Below are 24,063 nucleotides of genomic sequence, written 5' to 3'. Positions count from 1 at the left end.
TTTTAAGATTCCAAAACCCAGAGACCAAAAGAGGAAGGGAGCCTGGTATAGCAAGAAAATGAACTTGACATTGGCAGCGCATGGAGCTGCAGACAGAAGCAAGGGATGCCATGCCTGCGGAAGGCAGGCGGTGCCCCGCCCTGAGGCCCTCTGTAGTGTACAGACAGTCCATTTACCTTCAGGCTTATCTCACCCTCACAGACAGAAGCTCTCAGTGTTCAGAGTGAGAGCTGAGGCTGTTGAGAGAACAAACCTTACTTTTGCAAATCAACACTCCTCGTGGTCCATACAGCCCAAACGGGGGGGGGGGCACAGACCGATAAACAACTGATTTATGCAAGTGAGATATGACTGGCCATCAAGTAATCAGATTAAGTCAGGAACAGGTGGACATGTAGGGGAATCAGAACCACCTCAGAGAGCTAAAGAGATGAACTGGTTGGTAAAGTTGCCTTGCGGAAACACCAGGATCTGCGCTGACTCCCCGGCACCTGTGTACAAGCTGAGGTATGTCCTTGTAATACCAGCACTGAGGAGATAAAAGACAGTCAGGTCCCCGAGGCTCGCTGGTTGCCCAGGCCAGCCTACATAGAGAACCACAAGCAAATGAAAAAACTTCATGTCAACATACAAAAAACAAGGAGCTGGGGAGACGGGTCAGCAGTTAAGAGCACTGACTGCTCTTCCAGAGGTCCCGAGTTCAATTCCCAGTGACCCCCATGGTGGCTCACAACCATCTGTGACAGGATCCGAGGCCCTCTTCTGGTGTGTCTGAAGACAACAACGGTGTACTCACATACATAAAATAAAGAAATCTTTAAAACACACACACACACAAAAAAAAAAAAAAAAAAACAAAAAAACAAAGCGGATGGTATCTGTGGTTGTGGCTCCAACATGCAAGTACACACATGTACACCTACACACAAACATGCATGCACATGGGCATACATAAAGCCATAACAGAGTTAAAAGGCCCGTTAGTATGTCAGGGATATAAGGCCAGCAAGCGATACACCTGCCTCACCTGAACCATGCAAAGTGGGGGGCACCTGGGCCAGCTCAGCAGGTCACTGCATTTGTCCCCAGGCCTAATTACCAGGTATAAAGACCACAGTATCCTCAGTGGCTTAAGGTACTTGCCACCAAGCATAATGACCTAAGTCTGATTCCAGGGGCCCACACGGTAGGAGAGAACCATGCCCAGAGGCCACAAGGAACGCTGTTTACTAGCCTGTGGCATTTCAGAAATGTGGTGACCAGGGCAAGTCTGGCAAGATCCGCCTCTAGGCCACCAGCCGCAGACAGAGGTCCATCAAGAGGACACAGCGGAGCTGACTCAGAAGTTCCACAGGGCTCCCCACAGTTTCGGGGGGGTTCCCAAGGTGTCACTGTCTTACTGGGATGATGTTTGATGTGTCACCAGATGAACAGTGTGGCTTAGTCCTTGCACTGTGTTTAATCTCACCAAGGGGCAGGGGGTTGGGGGGGAGCAGACAGACACACCCCCACTCCAGTCCCCAAGTCGACAGCACCAGCCAGTGGCTTAAGTATGCTCCCACCGAGGAAACGGATGCAGCTTGTGAATGTTATCAATAAACTCTGACACTAGACAACATAAAGCTGCAGTGCTGTGGTACGGACAGTGTGCTTGTGACCAAGCTTAAGATTCTCCACCGCTAAGGCTAATGGAGACCTCAGAAAGCAGGACAGGGAGCTAAAAAAAAAGGAGCAGCTAAGAAAAGATCCCTGCTAGGTGTTGAGAGCCAGGCCAGGCGCTGAGCAACCCTGTGAATGAGGCTCTTGGATCAGAACGGAGGGTCTGGATTCATCTCTAATCTGGGTGGGATTCTGGGAGCAGGTAGATTCAGGCACTGTAGACAGTGGGAGCCTGGTGGCAAGGCAAGGCAGGACTGGGAGGCATGAACAAGCTGAAGGGGAGGTCGGAGTTAAGGCTCAGCTCTGGTTCCTCCACGGGGGCTTGTCCCAAAGGCTGGCACACCTGGCCACCAAGGCCCCTGGGCTCTCACTCTTGGCTCTTTGTGAACTGGAATCCCTGCCCCACCAGGGCCACTCTGTCCCTCCAGACAAGTCCACTGGCTATTCTGTTTCCACACCTTGGTGCTACAAGGTGTGCCAGAGTCTGGAGAGGCCACTGGGTCATCAGCGACCCCAGAAAAGGCTCAAAAGCCCACAGCACCAAAGCTAGGAGCCCTGCCTGAAATGATGTCCCATGGAGGTGTAAATACTGCAAGAAGGGAATGCAACTTTGTCTATGAACTGCCACCCGAGGCAGGGGAGTGACCGCAGCTATCCCCTGGGGACCCTGCCCGGCCCCATCCTCCCCTCCCGGCCCCACCCCCTATGTTCTTATAGGCCAGTCCTAGAAATCTTCTACAAACCCTCATTTCAGGGCTGGGAAGATGGCTTTTAGGAGAGAGCTAGGGACCCAGCTCAGGTCCTTAAGCTTTCAGGGCAAGCCAGGCAAGGAAGTGCACCTAAAATTCCAGTGCTAAGGATGTGGAGACTCAAGGGTCCTGGGTCTTAGCCAGGCAGATGAGCCAAACTGCAGATTTAGTGAGAGACTCTATCTCAGAAATGAAAGTGGGGGGTAACTGAGATACTGATTTATGTTCTCTGGTTTATGTTTATGCACGCACACGCGCGTGCGCGCGAGCACACACACACACACACTCACACACAGACAGGCCACATGCGTGCACACACACAGAGACCCACACGTGCATGCACACACATACACATACACACACGATCTCACATACACAGGTATATACAGCACACACACACTCTCGTGAGCTCCAGCGCATGCACAAAAATGCATGCATGCACACTTCACAGTTGTCCTGGAGAAACCTCCACCTGAGGCCAGAGCCCCGCAGGCTTCCCTCACTAGCAGCTTCGCTTGGTCAGCAGTGGCTGCGTCTCTCTCTTCACACAGCTGCACGGCGGACCGCGGGAAGCAGTGCTGTGATCCGTTAGTCAGCCCAAGAGAAAGAAGGGGGCACCCATGGGGGTGGGAGTAGGAAGAGGAGGAAAGAAACCAGAGCTTGAAGAAGCCTTGCATGCTCGCTGCTTCTGACCCGGGTTTAAGACAGCGGAGGCCTTTGTGGAAATGGTGGGTCGCTTGGAAACAACACCTGTTTCCCCAGTCCTCACAGCATTAGCGTCCGAGAAGGCATTTGTTATCCCGCCTACAGCTGACCGCTTATAAGCAAAGTGAAAAATATCGATTCCTGTTGTTTCCTGCCAAGAAGGCTAAAGCACTTACAGGCCCTGATATGAAACACATATGTTAATACATTTGGAAAAATAGGTTGCTATAGGCAAGCAGAGGTCACAATCCAAGAACGGAGTGCTTTCGGAATTAAGGTGTCTGATCAACTTATCCAGACAGACCGGATCCTACAGCCCACTGTCCCCAGATGCAGTCTAACATCAAGAACCCAGGGCCCCAGCACCTGCTGCCATCCCCCCTGTCAATAAGAGCCCACCGACCCTGGACACCGGGGCAGCCCCCAGCTCTGCGTAATATAATTACAATCATCACAGCAAAGCTCTCGGAGAATCGAGCGCGGGATAATGGTAGGCAATTTTCGCTTTTTAGAAATTGAGCGCAGATGCTGAGGTAAGATTGAAAACAAGGCAGTTGGCAGGCATGGGAGGTAGACCAACCATCCACAAGCAGATGCCCTGGCACTAGTGCATGTAGTAGGTACCTGTGGGCATGTCCCATGGCCCTCAACACCCCCACGCAAGAGGCCCTTGCCCTACAGCAAGAGGCCTGACTATTCCCACAGTAGGCATTCTCTGAGTGCCTACTGTGTGCCTTAGATTTCACTCCTGCAGAAAGCCTCTGCAGCTGCCATTCAGAATTCACTCAGAGTTCTACAAGGCTCTGCCAGGCCAGCTGCCAGTTGGCTCTGCCAACTTCACACACTCAATGGCACACACTCATGCATCCAGAGGTGGCTGAAGGTGGCAGACTGGGTCGTTTGTCCTGTCTTTCTTACCTCAGTTTCCCTGGTAGAAATCTGGCTGACCTATCACCCAGTTCACAGAATTGTGTGAGGATGGACACAGTACCCTCATTAGCTTTCATCTTGGGTCCCTCGACTCGATTCTCTACAAAGTAAGGGGAAGAGGCAGCTTCTACAAGGTTTTGTAGCCACATAGCCAGAACCTGAGATCACTGCTGCTCAGGGGGACATCTGCCACGCTAGCACAGAGGCAGATCTCTGCGAGAGGAGGCAGAGAACTGTATCTCAAACTTGCAACAAAGAACAGCCCTCCCAGTACACAGGTCTACAACAACGCTGGGCCTGACTGGGCACCCCTGCCCAGACTGACTCTGTGGAATTCCGTGCTGGATGGGGCCTGAGAAAATGAGAGCCCCCTGCCAAGCACCCTGCTGAACCCTGACAGGACTCTATCACAAGCTCCCTTATCACAGATCTGCCCTGTTACCACTGACACCCAACTGCCGCCACCCAGCGCCCATGAAGCTGGGCTGTGGGTGACTGATGGAAGAAGGAGAGGCACAGAGATCAAAACAGCCGCCAGAGCCCACCAGCTGGCCTCAGACCACAGGAAAGGAAGCCAGAGGGCACTTGGCTCCAGGACACAGAACAGGATGGGCCGGCTGCCTTTCCAGAACTAACAAGATTGGACACAGTGGCTTGCCATCCTCCCTGCTGGGTGGCACTGAATGTAAGCTTTCTCCAGAGTGATCCTTGTAAATTAGTGAGGGGCCCTGAGAGGAAGCAAGCAGCAGCAGGGACTGTACTTCCCTGCCCATGGCTTAGAACTGGGGTCTCAAGTGTGACCCAGAGAAAGGAGCCTCAAGGAGAGGTGCCCAGGTGGCCCTAACCTGGGCTTTCATGGCCTCTCTCCTATGATCTTCCAGGACAGCACTGGTACTGCAGCTACACAGCGCTCACTGTTAAGGCAACGCAAATCCCAAGCTCATGCCCCTGTGCTGAGATGTGGTGGCAAGAGATAGAAGCCAGGAGACACAGAATGCCGACACACAGGCCTTTAGGAGCAGGAGGAAGGCTGGAAGCTCCTGGAAGGATCCTTACTCTCAACTAGTTTCCCCCTGCCCCCATGCCAGTGAGATGGACAGGCAAGGCCTGAACAGAAGTAGGTTTCTGTCCTGTGAGGAGAAGAACAGTCTGCAAGGGGGCAGACAGACAAGCCATTGATAACCAGGGCTGAAGCAAGAATGGCCCACATTTTACTTATCTGACATGAGAGTCAGCCAACATGGCAGCTGCTTGCTCCAAGCTTGGCACCTGGAGCACATGGGCGGCCTCAAGAAATGTCAGCACTCAGCTCAGCCCACCCGCACTGGCGGCTTTATCGGATCTTTGATCAGCCTAACTGATGGTAATGCATAGACAGAGTAGAGAATGTCACTGATGTCTCTGTGGCTCAGAATGAAAGTGGTGCAGGATGGGTGCAGAACCTCACAGACCTGGGTTCAAGCCCTCCCTCTGCCACTTCCCGACCATGGGACCTCAGCTGAGTCACCCCGTCTGTGGAAGGGGGATAACACTGAAGAGGCCCGTTGTGGAGGCGGAATACCCACCAAGTTATTACAAACAGATAATCCCAAAATTGGAGGTGTCCCAGCCCTGGTGCTAGTGATGTCTCTGTGCTGTGCCTGAACGTGGTTTTATGGAAGCCTTCTCATAGTATGGTCACCAAATCCTGAGCCTGCACCCAACGTGATGTCCACCTGAAAGTCCCCACAGAGGACAGGGTGAAGTGAGGTGGCATCCGAGGGGCCACCTTGAGACCACTGTGGGATATGGAGACCAGATACCCTTTCTCGTGCCCTCGGCCCCAGCAAAGCTCTGCAGCAAAGCCCTGCGGTCCTCCATGCATGTCCTGCGGTGCAGAGTCGTGGCCTATCCCATCCTCTACCTGCTCACCCTGGGATAGAGGGGAAAAGGCAGACAGATACCTCAGAGGATGGATGCAGCAGGCTGCATGGAAGAGCTGTGAGCAGCTGCATAGCTGTTCTTGCAGCAGGAGCACTCTGGGTAGGATACTGCCTCTAAGTAAGGAGTAAAAGCCAGATGTCCTGGAGGGGACACCCACTACCTACAGGCACTCAGGAACAGGAAGGACTGGACTGGATTGAGGAGGGAGCCGGTAAGTCATCCCCGTTGGCCTCCTCTGCTTGCGAATATCTCTCTGGAAGGACAGATAGAAACAGCCCTCTCTCCCTCACAGTGACTCAGGCTGAGGTTGATTCAAATCCTGGCATTAGAAAGGCTGAGGTCACCCTCCTGGCAGTCAAAGACCCTGGGATGGAGCAGGGGACATTTTTCAACCAGCTGCAGACAACATCTCGACCTTGCGGGTGACAGGGCCTGGCCTCCTGGGGCTCAGGGTGCAAACACACACACACACACACACCGCCCCCCATGCAGGAGGGGCATGCCTGGAGGCTCCCAGGAAGAGCACAGGTTGGGATGGAGTGCCTACTGTAACCCACCAGCTTGCAGAAACAAGCCCAGAGCATGGAAGTTGGTTGGTCCAGCCTCGGGCTCGGAGTCCAGGAAGTAAGGCTAAGCTCCTGCTCCTCCCATATCAACCCCAGCAAAGCCTGCAGAATGAAGCCACCATCTCCAGGCCCACCTCTGAGCGCTGGCTCCCCCACAGATGGCCAAGGGCGACTCGGTCATACCTCTCCCGCCTTTCCAGCTATCTGGGGCTTGGCTTGAGGCAGGGACAGACGGTGGAAGGCCTCCAACTCCAAGAGATCAAGAGGACTTGGTGGAAAGTGACTCCCACAGGGGAGAGATGCTGAGGCCAGCCCACAGCTGGCTAATCCCAGCACCCCTGGAGGGTCCCTGGAGCCTGCCAGGAAGCCAGATGTCCAGGCCCTGAGCAGCTGGGTGGCTTGGGGCAGCAGAGCTACATTCTCTAAGCACAGATCCCAGGGAGGTGGCAGAACTGGGGGGCTGGGGGAGGGGCAGGCACTGGGCTCCTTAAAGGACCGGGCAAGCAGGAGGCTTGTAATGGAACACACACAGTTGGGGACACGCAAAGGAGCCATGCATCTATATCTGGCTCAGGCCTGTGTCCTCTATGCTTAAAGTATACAAGTATTCAGAAGCCCAGAGAGGAGGGCAGCTCTGTGGAAGTCTGACACTAAAAACTCTCTCCCTCCTACAGTGAGAGAGACCATTATTGAGCACGGTTAGTGAGCATTTACTGTGGAAAATATTCTCTAAAAACCTTCTCCATAACCCTGGGAGGGAGACGCTGTGATCATTCCTTCTCAGAGGAGAAACTGAGTCTCCAAGGCTGTGGCCACTCTAGTAGGATCGGAACCCATGTTCTTGAAGCCGGGTTGGCCCGCGCGCATGCCTCCAGAGAAGTACCAGGTTCAAAAGCAACTAAGAAAACAAACTTAATTAAGGAAGCAAGCTCAAGCTAAAGCCCAAAGCTCTTCAACTCCTGAGAAAGGTCTCAGGGCTCCTGCCTGTGGGGCTCAGGAAGAACACCTACTAGAGGCACTATTCCCGCCTTCCTGCTGTCAATCAACTCTTCTCCCTCAAGGCCACTTCCAGCTGCTCTATGTTCCCTCCTCGGCTCAACCTTGAGCCCCACCCCCAGAGGCAGGCCCTCAGCAATAAATAAGCCACCCATGATACCAGCACACCAGGGAGCTTCTATACCACACGTCCCTCTGTCAACTACAATCCATACCTCCTCATTGCCCAGAAATGGCATGAACCCATCACATGATCTCAGGAGCGGAGAGAAGACACACAAAGCCTTATCTTTTCCACAAGGCCTGAGTGTAGAGAATCCATCCCGTTCCAGAAGCAACAGGTCTCTTCATGCTGCCTTATGTGATCATAGGACCCTTGCTCTGTCCTCTATTGACAGACCTTCTGTCACTCAAACACCCTAAGGACATTGGTGGCCACAATACAGATATTTGTCATGACACCACCTTCAGCCACAGATCCCAGCCATTCGCTTCTCTCTTCACTTGTTCCTGAATTCACATCTTCCTGTTACATCGAGTAGAATTGTACCAAAAAGGAGATTCCAGTCCTAACCCTCAGACCTGTCAACGGAACTATCCTCACTAAGAACTAATGTCTCGGGGCTGGTGAGATGGCTCAGTGGTTAAGAGCACTGACTGCTCTTCCAGAGGTCCTGGGTTCAATCCCCAGCAACCACATGGTGGCTCACAACCATCTGTAATGGGATCTGATGTCCTCTTCTGGTGTGTTTGAAGACAGCTACAGTGTACTCACATACATAAAATAAATAAATAAATCTTTAAAAGAAGAAGAAAAAGAAGAGGAAGAGGAAGAGGAAGAGGAAGAGGAAGAAGAAGAAGAAGAAGAAGAAGAAGAAGAACTATTACTAACGTTTCCGCAGACAGACAAGTTAAAATCCACTCACTCAATCCACTCACAGCGGATTGGGGTGAACCCCTCATGCCACAGGGGAGCCCAGGTGGAAACAGTCAGGGTCATGCTCAGAAGAGACTGAGCCTGAAAGCACCCACAGCTGAAAGCCACATCAGGAACCTTCAAGAAGAGAACAGGCGCGCGCGCACACACGCACACACACACACACACACACACACACACAGGTTTCAGAGAGGACAGGCACCACTAACTAATTCTGAAGTTACAGCCTCCAGGGCAGCTCTGGCCTGCCATTTGTGGGACTTCATCATGGCTGCATGATGGGAAACTCAGGCACTCCACAATCAAAACTTCCCATGGCGTTCACGCTCTGGAAGCCCCTCCCCCACTTAGTTCCACTGCCTGACCCCTGAGAACAGCACCTGGCAGGTGCGCACACAAGAAGCTGATAAATGAATCATGGAGTCCATTGTTTCATCCATGTCACGGCCTAGACTTCCTTCCATGAGTGCCACCTAACCCACCTTGTGGGCCCCTGGCCTTCAGCACCTTTCACTGCGGGGTATGGCGGGTACTCCCAGGCACGGGACAGACACCCGCTGCACAGGAAGAACAGCACGCAAGGCTGTGGCATCAGGAAGTGAGATCTGCACAGTAAGAGAAGCTTAACATGAGAGGTGACCTCCAGACCCAGCGACTCTCAGCCACCAGCAGGGCACATGCTCCTGCGGGAGAGATGGGAGGAGAGTGTGCACATGACAGTAACCTCAGGGTAGGCTGCGCAGGACTCGCTGGATGCCACTGGATGCCAGGGAGGCATTCTGAAGGGCAGGTTTGGAGGCCAACCAAGAGCCCCAGGCACAAGTGGATACCCCACATGTTGACAAACAACCTCTGGGTACATGCCTTGCCTAAAGCCAACCAAGATATCTTAACCAAGATAAAACTCCACGGTCTGGCTAAGCGTCTTGATGGCCTGGGGGTGGAGCACTGACTTGCCCAGCTCACATGAGGACCAGATTCGATTCCAGGCATCGCAGACGAACAAGAATCCCGGGGTAAAAATGTTCCCAAGTGCACAGCAGGTGCCGGAACTCCAGAAGATAGCCCATGCCCTTTTCACGAGGCTGGGACTGAGGACCAAGCTAAGATCCAGGGGGCGTCTGAGTGCCTGGGAGCTTCAGAGTTGACCCACGTGGCTGCCTCCCTGCCCCCAGCCACCCAGCTCCTCCCTGTGCCATGCCTGCCCTAGAGTTCATTGCTGGCCTCTCTAGCAAGAAAGCCCTGCAGGGTTGAGCTTGGTGCAGGGCAGCAAGGGCTGTAAGCATAAATTAAAGCCACGCCAGGACGCCATCGTCACCCACCGGAGTGGTAGGAGGTCTTGCTGAGTGGGGACAACCTTCCTGGTGGGTGGGGGAACCCTGGTGAGCTCTGCGAAGGCCATGTGTGGGTACGTGGGTGTGCACACACCTGTGTATAACATACCACAGTTCTAGAACACCAGGCAGACATCCTCAGGAGCGAGGCCACCCAGCCCCACAGCAGCAGATTGGAGGTCACGACACACCAGTAGGCACGACACACATCACAGACCATCCCACGGGACTGTGTGGAAATGAAAGAACCAGAAAGGGAGGTGTCGAGCAGATTGCCCCCCACTTAGAAGCAGGAGGGACTGGGTGGTGGTCTCTCCTCCAGAGAAAGAGAAACGGAGCGGACATGGCCACCTAGGGAGGGGACTGAGGACTCGGCGTCGGTGCGAGGGTCCGCTTCTCTCTTCAGCGCTATTTCCTGTGTGTCTTGTCTAAAACTACTTTTTTTTTTCCTTTCTTGCTTCATTGAGGACTAACCCCAGGGTCTTGTGAATCCTAGGTAAGCCCCTCTACAACTGAGCTGTGGGCCCCCGGCCCGTTATTTTACATTTCAGTGTGACACAGGGCATCACTAAAGGATCACAATAAGTCTTTCAAAACAGACTTTGGTTCGGGACCTAGCAATTCTTGGATAGCCAAGAGTTCTTCAGGTGTTTGCTTTTTTGGTTTGGATTTTTTTTTCTTTTTCTGCCCTTGGCATTTGACTATAAATGGCTACTTTTCATTGGCTGTCTGACGTCATCTAGGGCTTGGATCAGTGAATAGAAGGACCATCAATACCAGCTCTCCAGCCTCCTCCTTCTCTGAACACACTGTACCTAGATCGTTTACATAGACTCCCAATATCCCTGCCCAAGTTTGCATGGGGTCACGGTTTGAAGGGACATTCACACATTACACACCATTAAGAGTCATCTGGACCAGGGCCTAACAGGGGAAGGCACAGGATGTCCCGCCCCCACCCTCAGCCCGTCACCCACTCCTTCCTCTGCGGCTACAGGAAGCTGAGCATGCCGCTCCCACACCGGTGCAGACCTTACCTGCCTGAGTGCTCCTGGAGCACCTGATAGACTGTGATCTGGAAGGTCTCATTGTCAAATCGCTCCCGGATGTAGTCCTTATAGATCCTGAATTCGGCTGCAGTCACCGCTTCACCCTCGGGGATCTTGGAAAGATCAAACCGGAACTCCCGATGGTGGTATCGAGGGTGGAAGAATTCTTTGTCATGTTCCACTGGAGGGGAAGAAAACACACCAGCACCAAAACAATTTAGTGTCCGATTCCTCTCTGTCCATGCCATTGACCCGAAGTGAGTGGCCACTGCCTACAGCAGCCTCCGTGACAACCTTCCATTCCATGTAGGCACACGGTGGATTTTATGGTCACAGGCTCAGACCCCAAAGCCATCCTCAACAAAAAGAGCATGGCTCTGTATCCACCCTGCTGGGGGAGACCAAGCACAGCCATAGAACAGCCACATTAGACTGGAGTCCTAGCAGCTCAGGACTGGGTTCAAACCCAGCCTCGGCCACTAAAGTAGCTGTGTCAGAAGAAAGATTCAAGACATCCCACCTGAAACTCAGTTCCACCAAATGGAAAATGAGACCAAATTTACATAAGCGACTGATAATGTTATGGCGAGGTAACTGTCACTGGTGAACACGGGCCTTGCTAGACCTGTCCTGGGACAGTGTCTGACAGTGCGGTCCTCAACCCTGGCTGCATAGAAGAATGACTGAATGTGCTTTTAAAAATTAAAGGTGTCTAGTCATGGCGGGCTGGTGATATTACCGGCTCTCAGAAGGGCTTGCCAATTCCTATGGTGTAGACGATACTATTGAGAGAGAGAGAGAGAGAGAGAGAGAGAGAGAGAGAGTGAGTTCAATGGCCAACACGGAGGCATCGACCTCACAGGTGGGAAGAGAAATACGCCATGAGCAGCCACAGCATGCAGCTCATACCCGACCCCAAACCAAAAGGGATCAAGAGCTGCTCAGAGAGAAGTCCCCAGAAACCCCCCATGTGTCTTCGATGTCAGCTCTCCTCCTGCCTACTCTTCATACCACAAGGAGCACACCCCTTCTACATCAGCACACGGGAAGGACCAGCTTACACATGACAGAGAGGAGTCTGAGATGCCACCAGGCCCTCGGGGTTCCTGACAGAACAGGGAAGGAAGAGTTCCCTTTGCAGCAGCTGCTGAGCAAGGCAGTCTCCTGCACGTCGGGAGCTAGGGAGGTGACCCCAGGATAAGGAGGCAAGGCAGGAAGCTTAGGGTAGTCCCTGTCATCTGCTACTTCCTCCCATCCTGCCTAGCTTCATTTCTGTTGCTGAGAAGACAACCTGACACAAGGCAACTTATTTGCCTTACAATTCCAGGTTACAGTCGATCATAGCAGGGAAGTCAGAGGCAAGAGCTGGGTCACAGACAAGAGCAGAGAAAATGAATGTACCCTCTCTGCCTGCTGGCTTTCTTCATTCTTCTGTAGGCAGGGCTTCCCTGCCTATGGAATGCCAACACCCACAGAGGACTCGGTCTTTCTACAACAATTAGCAATTAAGACGGTACTCCACAGACAGGCTCACAGGCCAACTCACAGGTGGTTCCAGGCAGTGTCTATTGGTAGTTAAAATTAACCAGCCCACATGCCCAAGTCACTTTAGGAGGGGAGCATGACACAGCAATGGCAAACATGCACCCGAGACCCCATGGTGTCTAAGAGCCTGCCTGGAGCGACAAAGCTGGGATTCAAACCAGGACCTGCCAAACCGGAGACCTTCGCCAACACATCCGTGCTGAGAACAGTTTGGTGAGATGCTATACCTGCTTGTTTAACAGACTTCACCTTGTATACATGTGTACATATGTGTGTTGTGCTCGTGTATACATGTGTACATATGTGTGTTGTGTTCATGTATACATGTGTACATATGTGTGTTGTGTTCATGTATACATGTGTACATATGTGTGTTGTGTTCATGTATACATGTGTACATATGTGTGTTGTGTTCATGCATACATGTATACATGTGTACATATGTGTGTTGTGTTCATGTATACATGTGTACATGTGTGTGTTGTGTTCATGCATACATGTGTACATATGTGTGTTGTGTTCATGTATACATGTATACATGTGTACATATTGTGTTGTGTTCATGTATACATGTGTACATATGTGTGTTGTGTTCATGTATACATGTGTACATATGTGTGTTGCGTTCGTGTATACATGTGTACTTATGTGTGTTGTGTTCATGAATCACACATGTAACTCAGGGGACTATCACACAAGCCCCTCTGGATGATCAGCAGAGTGCACCAGCCTTGCCTAGCCTAGATCCTCCAGCCGGGGGCTGGGTTTGCCTGTTTCTAGACTCTGACAGGAATGACAGTATAGTGTAGGTTCCTCTGCATCTGACTTCCTTTGTGTGCTTATGATGCTTCTCTCTTACAGTGAATGTTCATGGCTGCATAAAATGCCACAGTTCGATTACATCTGAATCCCCTGTTCTATGGGTCCTGAGAGGGGGATCCTCCAAACCAGGAATTTTTTTTTTTTTTGATCTTTCCAGACATGATTTCTCTGTATAGCCCTGGCTGTCCTGGAACTCACTTTGTAGATCTGGCTGGCCTCAGACTCAGAGATCCACCACTTCTGCCTCTTCTCTGACACCGAGAGTACGTTTTTGATGGTGGCAGTGTGTGCAGACTTGCGCTGCATAGTTTTATGTCAACTTGACAAAAGCTAAAGTCATTTGAGAGGAGGGGATCCCAATTTTTTTTTTAAAAAAGCTTCCAAAAACAAAGGAATGAATGAATGAATGAATGAATGAATAGAAGATGCTTCAGTGGGAAGATCAGGCTGTAGGCAAGCCTAGTGGGCATTAACTAGTGACTGCTGTGGGAGAGCCCAACCCATTGTGGGTGGGGCCATCCCTGGGCTAGTTGTCCTGGGTTCTGTAAGAAATCAGGCTGAGCAAGCCAGTAAGCAACACTCCTCCATGCCTCTCCATTAGCTCCTGCCTCCAGGTTCCTGCCTATCTGAGTTCCTGTCTGGACTTCCTTCCATGACGAACAGTGATGTGGAAATGTAATTCAAATAAACCCTTTCCTCCCCCAGTTATTTTGGTCATGGTGTTCCATCGCAGCAATAGAAACCCTAATACTCTTTCTGCCAAAGCGCCAGGGAGGCTTATGAAGGTAGCATATGGAACATGACCCACAGGAGGTCAGTCCTATGAAGGAAACAGGGAAGCACGAAGCTACACAGGAGCTAAGGCTCAGGAGGAAGACACACGGCCTGAAAGTACTTCTACGGGCAGCCAGTTCCTGTGCCTTCACCACCTCAGGAAGGCGCTTCTAGTGCACACACCAATATCTCTACCCAGGCAAGGTCAAAAAGACCATACTGCAACCAGCTGGGACACAAATGGCCAGCCATAGTCTTCCTGGCCTCCGGGAGGTAGCACTGAACACATGACTCCTGCCTTTGGATACCACCTTTCCTTTCTCCCTCATAGGAACTGTTAGGGGCCCTCCTGACTCCCAGTCATCTCTTCTTGGTCCTAACTGCTGAGCTGCCCTGCCCTCTTCTGCCCACCTTGCAAGAATTCCCTACACCCAAGCTTGGCTTCCTCACATTCTGCAGCCTCCCTGGAGAGCTCATCTACTCAGGACCAGATCACAGCCCACAGACAGATGGCTTCCTGCATGCAAATGACCCCACCGACAGAAGACCGCTTACATGCTCATGGCTCCAACATAGAAAAAGGTCTGCATATAAATGACCACACACACACACACACACACACACACGCCAACAATCATGGTTTCTCTCGCACCTGGCTGTCTCCTCTGAGCCTCGGCCTCCTGCATCAGGTCCTCTCTTGATAGTTGTATTGTAGGCCTCAAAGACCAATGACAGGTCAGACCCCAAATCATTCATAAACCACCCCAGGCAAGCCTGGCGGTCTCCTAACACATTCTCAGTGTGACCAACCTGCCCTCGTCCCTTTCTGCTCTGGCAGAGCCCCCACAACCACCCCAATGCACCAAACCCATGCACCAAACCCCTCCCCTCCGCATCCTAACGCTCGTGGGCACATCTCTCTATGTCCTCCCCTCTGTCCCCTCCTTTCTTTCCAGCTGCACGGTTGAGTTTGGATGACTTTGTCTATAGATGGGACCAGGCTATCATGGGGACATCTGCTTTGGATCCCATGGTGCTATGGAGTGACAGGAGAGTCATCACGGCCCCAATCCCCCCACTGCTGAGAGCTGACTCTCACTATGTCTCCCAGTGTCTTCTCTGCTCCTCCTACAGAACAGGCCAGGAAGAGCCATCCCCTCCCCCTTCCCTTTCCTCCCCACCTCCTTCCCTTCCCCTCCCCTTCCCTCTCCTCACCTCTCTCTCTTTCCCCTCCCCTTCCTCTCTCCCTCCCCCTCTTTCCCCCTCCTTCCCTTCCCCTCCCCTTCCCTCTCCTCACCTCTCCTTCCCCTCTTCTCTCTTTCCCCTCCCCTCCCCCTTCCCCTTCCTCTCTCCCTCCCCCTCTCTCTCCCTCCTTCTTCCCCTCCCCCATCCCCCTCCCCTCCCATCTCGAACAACCAGGTTTCCCAGAGCAGGTGATGTTTCCAGGCCCAGCAAGGAGAGAGCTGCCTTGTGTCTGTCTGCCTAGGAACACTGTGGGCTCCCAGCTGGAGTACAGTCAGTCCCCACAAGTTTTAGGCCCGGGCCTCTGAGTTTCAGAACAGTTCCACCGGCAAATGAAATGACCAGCCAGGAAAAAGGACAGCAGAGGGGACCTCTCTCACAGCCAAGGATGGCTGAAGGACCCAGAGATGCAGAAGGCACATGTCTTGCTAGTGCTGAGATACCCCAAGATGACCAGCTGTGGCTGGTGTCTGGGGGGTGTGTGGGGGAGTGACCTGTAAGGTTGGAGGGATCCCTGTTTTGCAGAGGAAACTGGGGTTCCAGGAGGCCAGTGAGCTTGCCCACAGTGCACAATAGGTGACTGAGCAACTTGCAGCCACGCACTTTTGACCTCTACTTTCTGAGGCCTGGAGTCCAAGTCTGGTCTCCATTGTGCCACTGACCAGCTGTGTGCTCTAGATCATGTGACCTGTGTGTGCTCCATGTGCTTCGGTGTCCTCGGAAGATGGCGGTCACAGAGGGTGGCTCTAAAGCAGTGTCTGCCACTGTCACGGTCGCTCTAAATGATGAGGCAGGAGAATACCCATCAGTGCAGACAACAGGATGTTACCTGTGGCTGTTTACATCGTAATTCCAGGATAGGGTCACTTGCAAAAGGGAAACAAGGGATCAAGGCGAACAAACAAACAAGCAAAAAGCGACCGTGGTAGTTGCTTTTCTGTAGTGATAAACAGCTCAGGACTGAGGCAGTGTTAGCAGGACAGGTTATCTGAGCTTATGCCTCCAAAGGGGTAGAGTCCATCACCACAGTCAAGGAAGCACGGCAGCAGGCAGACATGGGGGCCGGAGCCGGACGCTGAGAGCTCACATCTTAAACCGCAAACAGAAAGCAGAGCGAGAGAACGTGGGAGATTAAGGAGCTTGGAAAGGCCACCGGGGGTTAGGGGGGTGGCGGGAGGGGGCACTCATAATCTGTGTGAGCCCGAAACCCTGGGCCACTGGAGGCACTCATAATCTGTGTGAGCCGGAAACCCTGGACCTCTAAAGGAAGGTGTGTGCCCGCTAACAGGGCAGCACCTTAGGGGAGAGGCCAGGATGTCCACATTGTCCTGGGGGAGGGAGGAGACAGGTTTGCTAGGAAACAGTTTCCATACCCACCTCATCAGTCAACCCAAGGCTTGCGGAAGCCTAGGCTTGTATTCGAGGCCCTGGCTGGTCAGTACCTTTTCCGAGGTGGCCTCTAGTCCAAGCAACACAAAACCCTTACAGTTGGTGATTTTTAAAGATTCTCTCTCTCTCTCTCTCTCTCTCTCTCTCTCTCTCTCTCTCTCTCTCTCTCTCTCTGTGTGTGTGTGTGTGTCTGTGTGTGTGTGAATGTATGCCTTATGTGTGTATGCCTATGCACTCTGTGGAGGCAAGAAGGTGTTGATTGGATCTACCTGGACCTGGAGTTAGTTACAGGTGGTTGGTGGGCACTGGGAACTGAACTCGGATCCTGTGGAAGAGCAGTGAGTGCCCTTAACTGCTCGGCCATCTCTCTAGCCCTCAACAGCTGCTCGCTCGGCTTTCATGTTCACATGGGAGGATGTGGGTGACAAAGCACTGCCTCACCACCTGTGAGCAAGCCATTCAGTTGTGCGGGACACAGTCACACACGGCTGTATCTAGAACTGTTCACCTGGAAAAGGTGACACTCTGTTCCCCCTAAATGCTCACGTCATTCTCAACTTCCTCAGCCCTAGAGACTGAGGACTGCATGACTTCCTGTCATGGCGAACTCCTCTGAGGACCCCCTATCAGAGTCTGTCCTGTGACTGGCTCATCCACTCAGCAATGTCCTTGAGATTCCTCAAGGATATAATGGGCGTGCGAATGTCCCTTTTCAGAGCTGAGTAATATTCCATTTTACGGTTAGCCCACACCCCGTTACCTACTCATCCTCACGTGGAATGTGGGTAGTCTCTCTCTCTCTCTCTCTCTCTCTCTCTCTTTCTCTCTCTGCTGCTGTGACAAATGTCACCAACAGCATGGACATATGGACAGTTTCTGGAGTCCCTGCTTTGGATTCTGGGAAAGGACAAAAAAGGGAATGGATGAATCCTAATACTAATTCTGTTTGTTCTCATGAGGAACTGCAATCTCACCACTGATGGACAGAGCAGCTGCCCATGTCACCAATAGTGCACTGGGCCCCGATGTCTCCACTGGTCACCAGAGACTGCTTTCATCCTGTTAGCAAGCGGCCACTGCAGCTGACAGGTGTGAGGTGGGCAGCCACTGTCTTCAGGGCCTTCTCAGCTAGGAGAGGTTGGGAAGGACTTGCTGCAAAAACCTGGAAATAGATTCCCATCCCAGGACCAACGTGGAAAAGCCAGACACAGCGACATGAACCTGTGACCTCAGCGCTAGGGACACAGCCACATGAACCTGTGACCTCAGCGCTAGGGACACAGCCACATGAACCTGTGACCACAGCGCTAGGGAGGTGAGACAGGTGGTCTGTGTAGCTTACTGGCCAGTCAGTCTTGTTTAACTTAATGCTGAGTTTCAGGTCACAGTGAGAGACTTTGTCTTCAAAATTAAGAAGGACAGATTCTGAGACATGATACTTTAGGTTAACCTCCAGTCTTCATACATACATACACAGACAGACACACACACACACAAACACCCTACACATACACATACAAACATACCCTTACACACAACACATATACACACATACACCTGTGAGGAGTGGGTGTGGCAGCAGTCCCAAGATGGCTCCCGGGACTGCAGCTAAGTCTTATGACTTGCACCTGACTTCCTCATACACCTGAAAATAAGCCACGACCATCGTGAGAGCTGCACAGGTGCACCATGATGCTGGCAGTGTAAACAAGTTCATATTTGGTGGAGACATGCCCCTGCCGCCCTGACTGGCTGAAGCTGCGTGCCTGGTGAGGTAACGTGGCCTGCTGTGAGTGGATGGGGGCTGAGAGTATATAAGCAGACCTCCCTGGGTGCCCAGGGTCCCGTAGCAGCATCAAGGCGTTCCATGCAATAAAAGCTGTTGAAAAGAATCCAACCGTGTTGTGTCTTCCTTGCCGGCCGAGGTGGGCATACACCCACAAACACCTTACACACAATCACATAAAACACCCCCTACTCTACATACACACACACAAAGACCATACACACAAACATACCACACACACACCACATACAGAGAGACCATACACATACAAATAGCACACACCAACACTCTATCCACACATATATACACACATACAACACACACCAGACACACAACAACCATACACACAAACACACCACACATACCAGACACACACAGATCACACACAGCACACACCAACACCCTATACACACATATATGCACACAACACACCCACACACATACCATACATAGACATGTACACACACAAACACCCCCCACATACACACACACGCTGCACACATATACACAGTCTCTCTCTCTCTCTCTCTCTCTCTCTCTCTCTCTCTCTCTCTCTGTCTCTGTCTCTGTCTCTCTCTCTCTCTCTCTCTCTCTCTCGCCTGGATACCCCACCTCTATCCCACACGTCCCATCTTTGATGCTTACAAGACTCCTGCTCCAAGGCCGGTGTGTCTCATAGCTGAGAACACTAGAGCTCAGTATGAAGTCTGACTGCAGCCACAGAGACCTGGAGACCCACAGGCCAGGGCCAAGCCCCCACCACCCTGACTCACAGCCAGCCTTGTACTGGGGAGGCATCTGAGCAGGGAACCCGGATGTGCAGAGCCTTTGGAGCTCCCCAAAAGTTCCCATCCACCTCACTGCCACTTCAGCTTTGGAAGGCCACCGAGTACTTGTGGTAACTAACCATCAGGCCGCCAAAGTTCCCATAGCAGCTCTCCAACAGGGTCTTTGGAGACAAAGCCTCCTTCGGAGCACAGGGCTGTTGGCATTGGGAGGGGGCGTTCTGCTTTGCACTGGGGGATGTCTTTCTGCTCTGGCATTGGGGGGCAGGGTCATTCTGTCCTAAGCCTGCAGCCTACAGAGATGTCAGGACAGAGGCAGGGCTAAGAATGAAGTCTCCGCTGCAAGATTAAACACTTCAAGGTCCACATGTGCACAGCACAGCTCAAACAATGTCATCATTGTAAACTGGATGAAGCTGAGGGTTTGGGCTCGGGTGGAGAAGGGGGAAAGATGGGTCTAATTATCTCTCCAGGGCTGGGCCAGTTGTTTGCCTAAAAAAACCCAGAATGAAAAGAACCGAGAGCAGAGACTGGTCTCTGGTCTAGGGCCTTCCTCCCTCACAAGCCGGTGGTCTGCCTTGGCCTGTCGTTCACGTTCCCAGATGGGGATCCAGATACCCAGGGCTATCTGGTATCTAACAGAACACTGGAAAACAGTATCAGTCATGATGGCGGTCCACCAAACCAGCCTTTCCCAGTCAGGGCAGCTTTGTCCCCGACCCCTTCTGTTCCTGGCCACTCTTGAGCAGCACTTGGATTGGTCTGTGGGTATCACACAGGTGGGCAGGGTTATTAGAGTTACGTAGGTGGAGGTCATAATGTTGCCACACCCCACAGTGCACTGCCCGACTCCAAAGTGCAGAACAGCAAAAGGGGATTAACAGTGGCTCGAGCCTGGAATCCTAGCGACTGGGAAAGTTTGTCTTTAATCTCAATGCTCAGGAGACAGAGGCAAGCAGACCTCTGTGAGTTTGAGGCCAGCCTAGTCTACAGAGTTCCAAAACAGCCAGGGATACTCAAACCTTATCTTAAACGAACAAACAAACAAACAAACAAAAAGGTTACTTGCACCTACAGGTTCAAAGACAGCCCAGTAAAATGGTAAGGCCCACTCTAATTTTTTTCCTTTTCTTTCTTCTTTATTTATTAATCCATTACAGAGAGAGGATTAAACCCAGGGCCTTAGTCATACCCCAGACAAGCCCCAATTTCTTGTGGCTTAGGCTAGCTTTGGACTTGCTGTGTAGCTGAGGGTAACCTTGAACACCTGATCCTCTGGTCTCCATCTCCCAAGCGCTAGGAGTGCAGGCGTGTTTCCCAATGCCTCCCAGATGTTATTGTGTGGTGTTGAGAGGCTCTGAGCTAGCAGGACCTCAAGAGGTCAAGGATGCTGGACTTGGTCCCTCTCTGGGCTGCCAGCCAGCTGGGTGGGACCCCAATGCCTTTCATCACTCCCAAGTCCTCTTGCTCTTCCAGTGGGTCATGTCACACAGATGTGCCAGCATCCACCAACCTGACCTCCATGTGGCTCAGGATAAGCCTCCCTCCACGTGCACCACCCGTGGCAGTAGCCACGGGCCACATGTGGCCGCTGTGGCTGGGGGCTTTGATTTGTTGTTATAGTTAGTTTAAACTTAAATAGCCACTTGTGGCCTGTGGACTCTTCCCAGACACAAGTCTTCAGCGTGATGGATCTGTTCAGCTCTCTGCAGCACCCGGTACTGCCGGCTCCAAATCAGTCAACTTGGATAGTGCTGATACAAGAGAGGAGGAGACACGTGTGTGGGACACACAAGGAGGAGGCATGTGTGTGGGACACACAAGATGACTATCTTCAAAGACAGGAGGCTTTAAGGTGAGAAGACCTATGGATGTCAGAATTCCACTGAAGGACTATGGGAATAGCTTGGTGGGTAAAGGGTCTGCTACAGAAGCACAAGGGAAAGAGATCCACACCCAACATTAACTTTGACCTCCACATGCACCACATGTATGTGCACATGCACAAACATGCACACACACAGGCCTCCACATGCACCCACATACATGTGCACATGCACACTCATGTATGCACACACAACAAACACACATACACCCCTCCACTACAGAACTTGGGGTCTGAGGCTCATGTGTGGTTTTCGTGGACCCTGGAGACTGACAGTTCTGGTTTTGCCTGCACAGCTAGCAGAAAGACTCCTGCTCAGACGACAGCGTTCACGGAAGCAGGTGCTCACACTATACATGCGGCTGATGCCATTGTATGGACAGTTGTCAGACATGCCTAGGTGACACACGTTGGGCTCTGCCCCAGACTCACCTGGCCCTTGGTCCCTGGTCCTTTCCCAACTGGGCAGAAATCAGCCCGGCACGCACAGCTCATCACTAACCTCATGTGGTCTCCATCATGCCCCATCTAGAACATGGCTATTCATGTGTTTCCTACCGCAGGAACCAAACATCGACTTCTACTGTGGGTCAGAGCTGGGGTGAGCCTCCACATCCTGGGTATGTGGCTTTTGCTCCAGATCCAAGGGATCCACCTGAGCCATGGGAGGGTCAAGACTTCTCCCTCTAGATGCAGACTGTCACCATACCAACGTCGTGGTTGGACATAGCCTAGTCCCAAGGATGACAGTGCTGCCTACAGAGCCACTTTGACAACTGCTGGGACACATGACATCTGTGGAGCCTCCAGTACATTCAAAAGTCTTCAAAGATGGCTGCCATCTCTCTTCTGTTCACCTCAGCTCTGCCTACCACCCATCAGTCAGCACCTCAGCAGCTTCTCTGGGAAGGCATCAGAGGCCATGAGCAACACCCCACCGTGCCTAGAACTCCACTCCACTCCACTTTTTTTTCCATTCCACTCAGGAAAAAAAAAGCTGAGTGTGACCCCAGGGGCTTGGAAGTCCAGTGGGACAGAGCCCCTGTCTGCCACTGACAGGGACTCAGGACAAGTTAACCCATCTCTAGAAAGCTCGGTTTCCCCCTGTGACACAAAGCCACACCAAGAGCCCTACTTATGGGACTGTAGAGAAAAGTGTCACCAACAGAGGCCAGCATGCAATACAGCAAAACCACTACACAGCCTGCCGGGCAGGGGCCCAGGCCCAACGGCCGGCCAGGTGGGAGTGGGGACGTGGCCTCCTCCTTCCCCACTGGGCAAGGGGAGACCCAGACCGGCCCGGGCAGCTGGGTACACACAGCTGCTTTCAGGCACTCAGCAGCGAGTCAGATCACATGAGAATTTATAATCCTTCCTGGGGTCTGGGTTCCATCAACCTAAACCCATTAGCCCCAGAGATGCAGGTGCCTCAGAGAGAAGCAGGCTCCAACTCCTTCTTCAAAATAAGAGTCTCCTGTAGAGCTGACCTCAGGCCCCAGACCAATCTTGGACAACTGAGAGCTCCACTTCACTGCTGCTGTGGAGGTACGCGGAGACCACGTCAGAGCAGCTGGAGACGGTTTGGTGGAAACTGGAAGTCTTCAAGGCCTTCACTCACTTCCTCAAGTTCACACGACACACAAACTCCGGGTCTGGACTACAAAGACACTCTTCAAACTGCCTGTAGAGTTGGGCATGGCAGTTACACGCATGCCTTTAATCCCAGCACTCGAAGCAGAGACAGAGACAAGGGCACAGGGATCTCTGCTGAGTCCAGGCCAACCAGGGCTGCGTGGTGAGACCCTGTGGACTCAGTCTGGACTGAGGAAGAGGCTCTTTCTACCGTAGATGCACACCAAGCCCCAGACGGCCTCATGCCGCTCCAAGCTCCGAGCACCCTTCCCATACAGGGCTCCTGCAGTCTGCCATTACAAAAGGGACTGGCAAATAATTTTCCATGATGCTTAGAGACAGGTAGTGATGACCACTGAGTGTGAGAACCTGGGGCTCCAGAGTGGGGGGGGGCACCCCTACATCTCCTTTGCTCCAAGTGTTCAATGTGCCTGTTACAAAAATAAGACACTATGAAGACGACAACGACAACTAACCTAGCTTCAGTCAGAGAGCAGGCACAAACCCCCCATATCCTCAGCACAGTCACAGGCGACCACAGGCTGACTCCCAGCCACCCATCCGTGTGGTAAGATCTACCTTCTAAAGCAACTGAGTCATGGGAGAGCACACGATCAAGCCTCATTAACTTGTCTCTGCCGTCTTTTCTGCCACTTTGCCTCCGTTTACATAGTGACTTCGAATCCCTGAGCCTCCTGGTCACAAAAGGGCTGCCACAGAACCAAGCATGGAGTCTTCAGAGAACCACACTCAAGACAAGGAAAGAGAGAAGATAGAGTTGTGTTTGCTTTGCAGTCACTCAGCAGGAAGCCAATTTTTTTTTTCTTCCTGAACCACCTCCTAACACATTAGGTACAACCTGCCGGTTTCCTGTCGTGTCTGCTCATTAGCATAACATCCTGAGGCTGTTTTGAGCTGCAAGGGAAGCTGAGCAAGCAGACAGGGAGGAGCTTGGGGCCTATCCTGTAATCAAGAGCTGTGCCCTGTTTACTATGATGGGCCAGGTAGCAGAGGAGGCATGGAGGGCTTATAGTCTGCCTACTGACAGTGCTGGGAACCTCTGTTAAACCCATCCTGCACCCTCTCCAGGACTTGGTAGAGATTGGCCTAGTATGTCCATTCTTCACACTCAGGAAGGCGCAGATCTCCCCCAACCACACAAACTACTCATTGTTGAACTGTGATGCCCAGGACTAGAGAGCTCTGACAGATGAGCTTTTGTTCCCAGCAGACGCACACTGGCCAGAAAGCATCCTACAAATATCCACCTACCCTTCTCCTTCCTGCTCCACTGTCTATCAGAAGAAACACCCAGGCCCTGTCCCAGCATCCCCCAAGGGAACGAGCCGCAGCAG

General features: G+C 52.3%; 1 protein-coding gene across 1 annotated transcript in view; it reads right to left on the bottom strand.

The window, feature by feature from the left end:
* Positions 1–24,063, bottom strand: part of Bmp7 (bone morphogenetic protein 7) — a 73,092-nt gene that overhangs the window by 35,520 nt on the left and 13,509 nt on the right. The window contains exon 2 of the mRNA XM_021149516.3: positions 10,837–11,029. Within this exon, the coding sequence (XP_021005175.1) occupies positions 10,837–11,029 (193 nt within the window). The remainder of the gene's footprint in view (positions 1–10,836; positions 11,030–24,063) is intronic.

This window comes from Mus caroli, unplaced genomic scaffold (genome assembly GCF_978045245.1).
Source record: "Mus caroli unplaced genomic scaffold, Mus_caroli_1 scaffold_2, whole genome shotgun sequence".
Classification (NCBI taxonomy): Eukaryota; Metazoa; Chordata; class Mammalia; order Rodentia; family Muridae; genus Mus; species Mus caroli.
The sequence above is the reverse complement of the archived record's forward strand: the minus strand, read 5'-3'. Positions and strand labels throughout refer to the sequence as shown.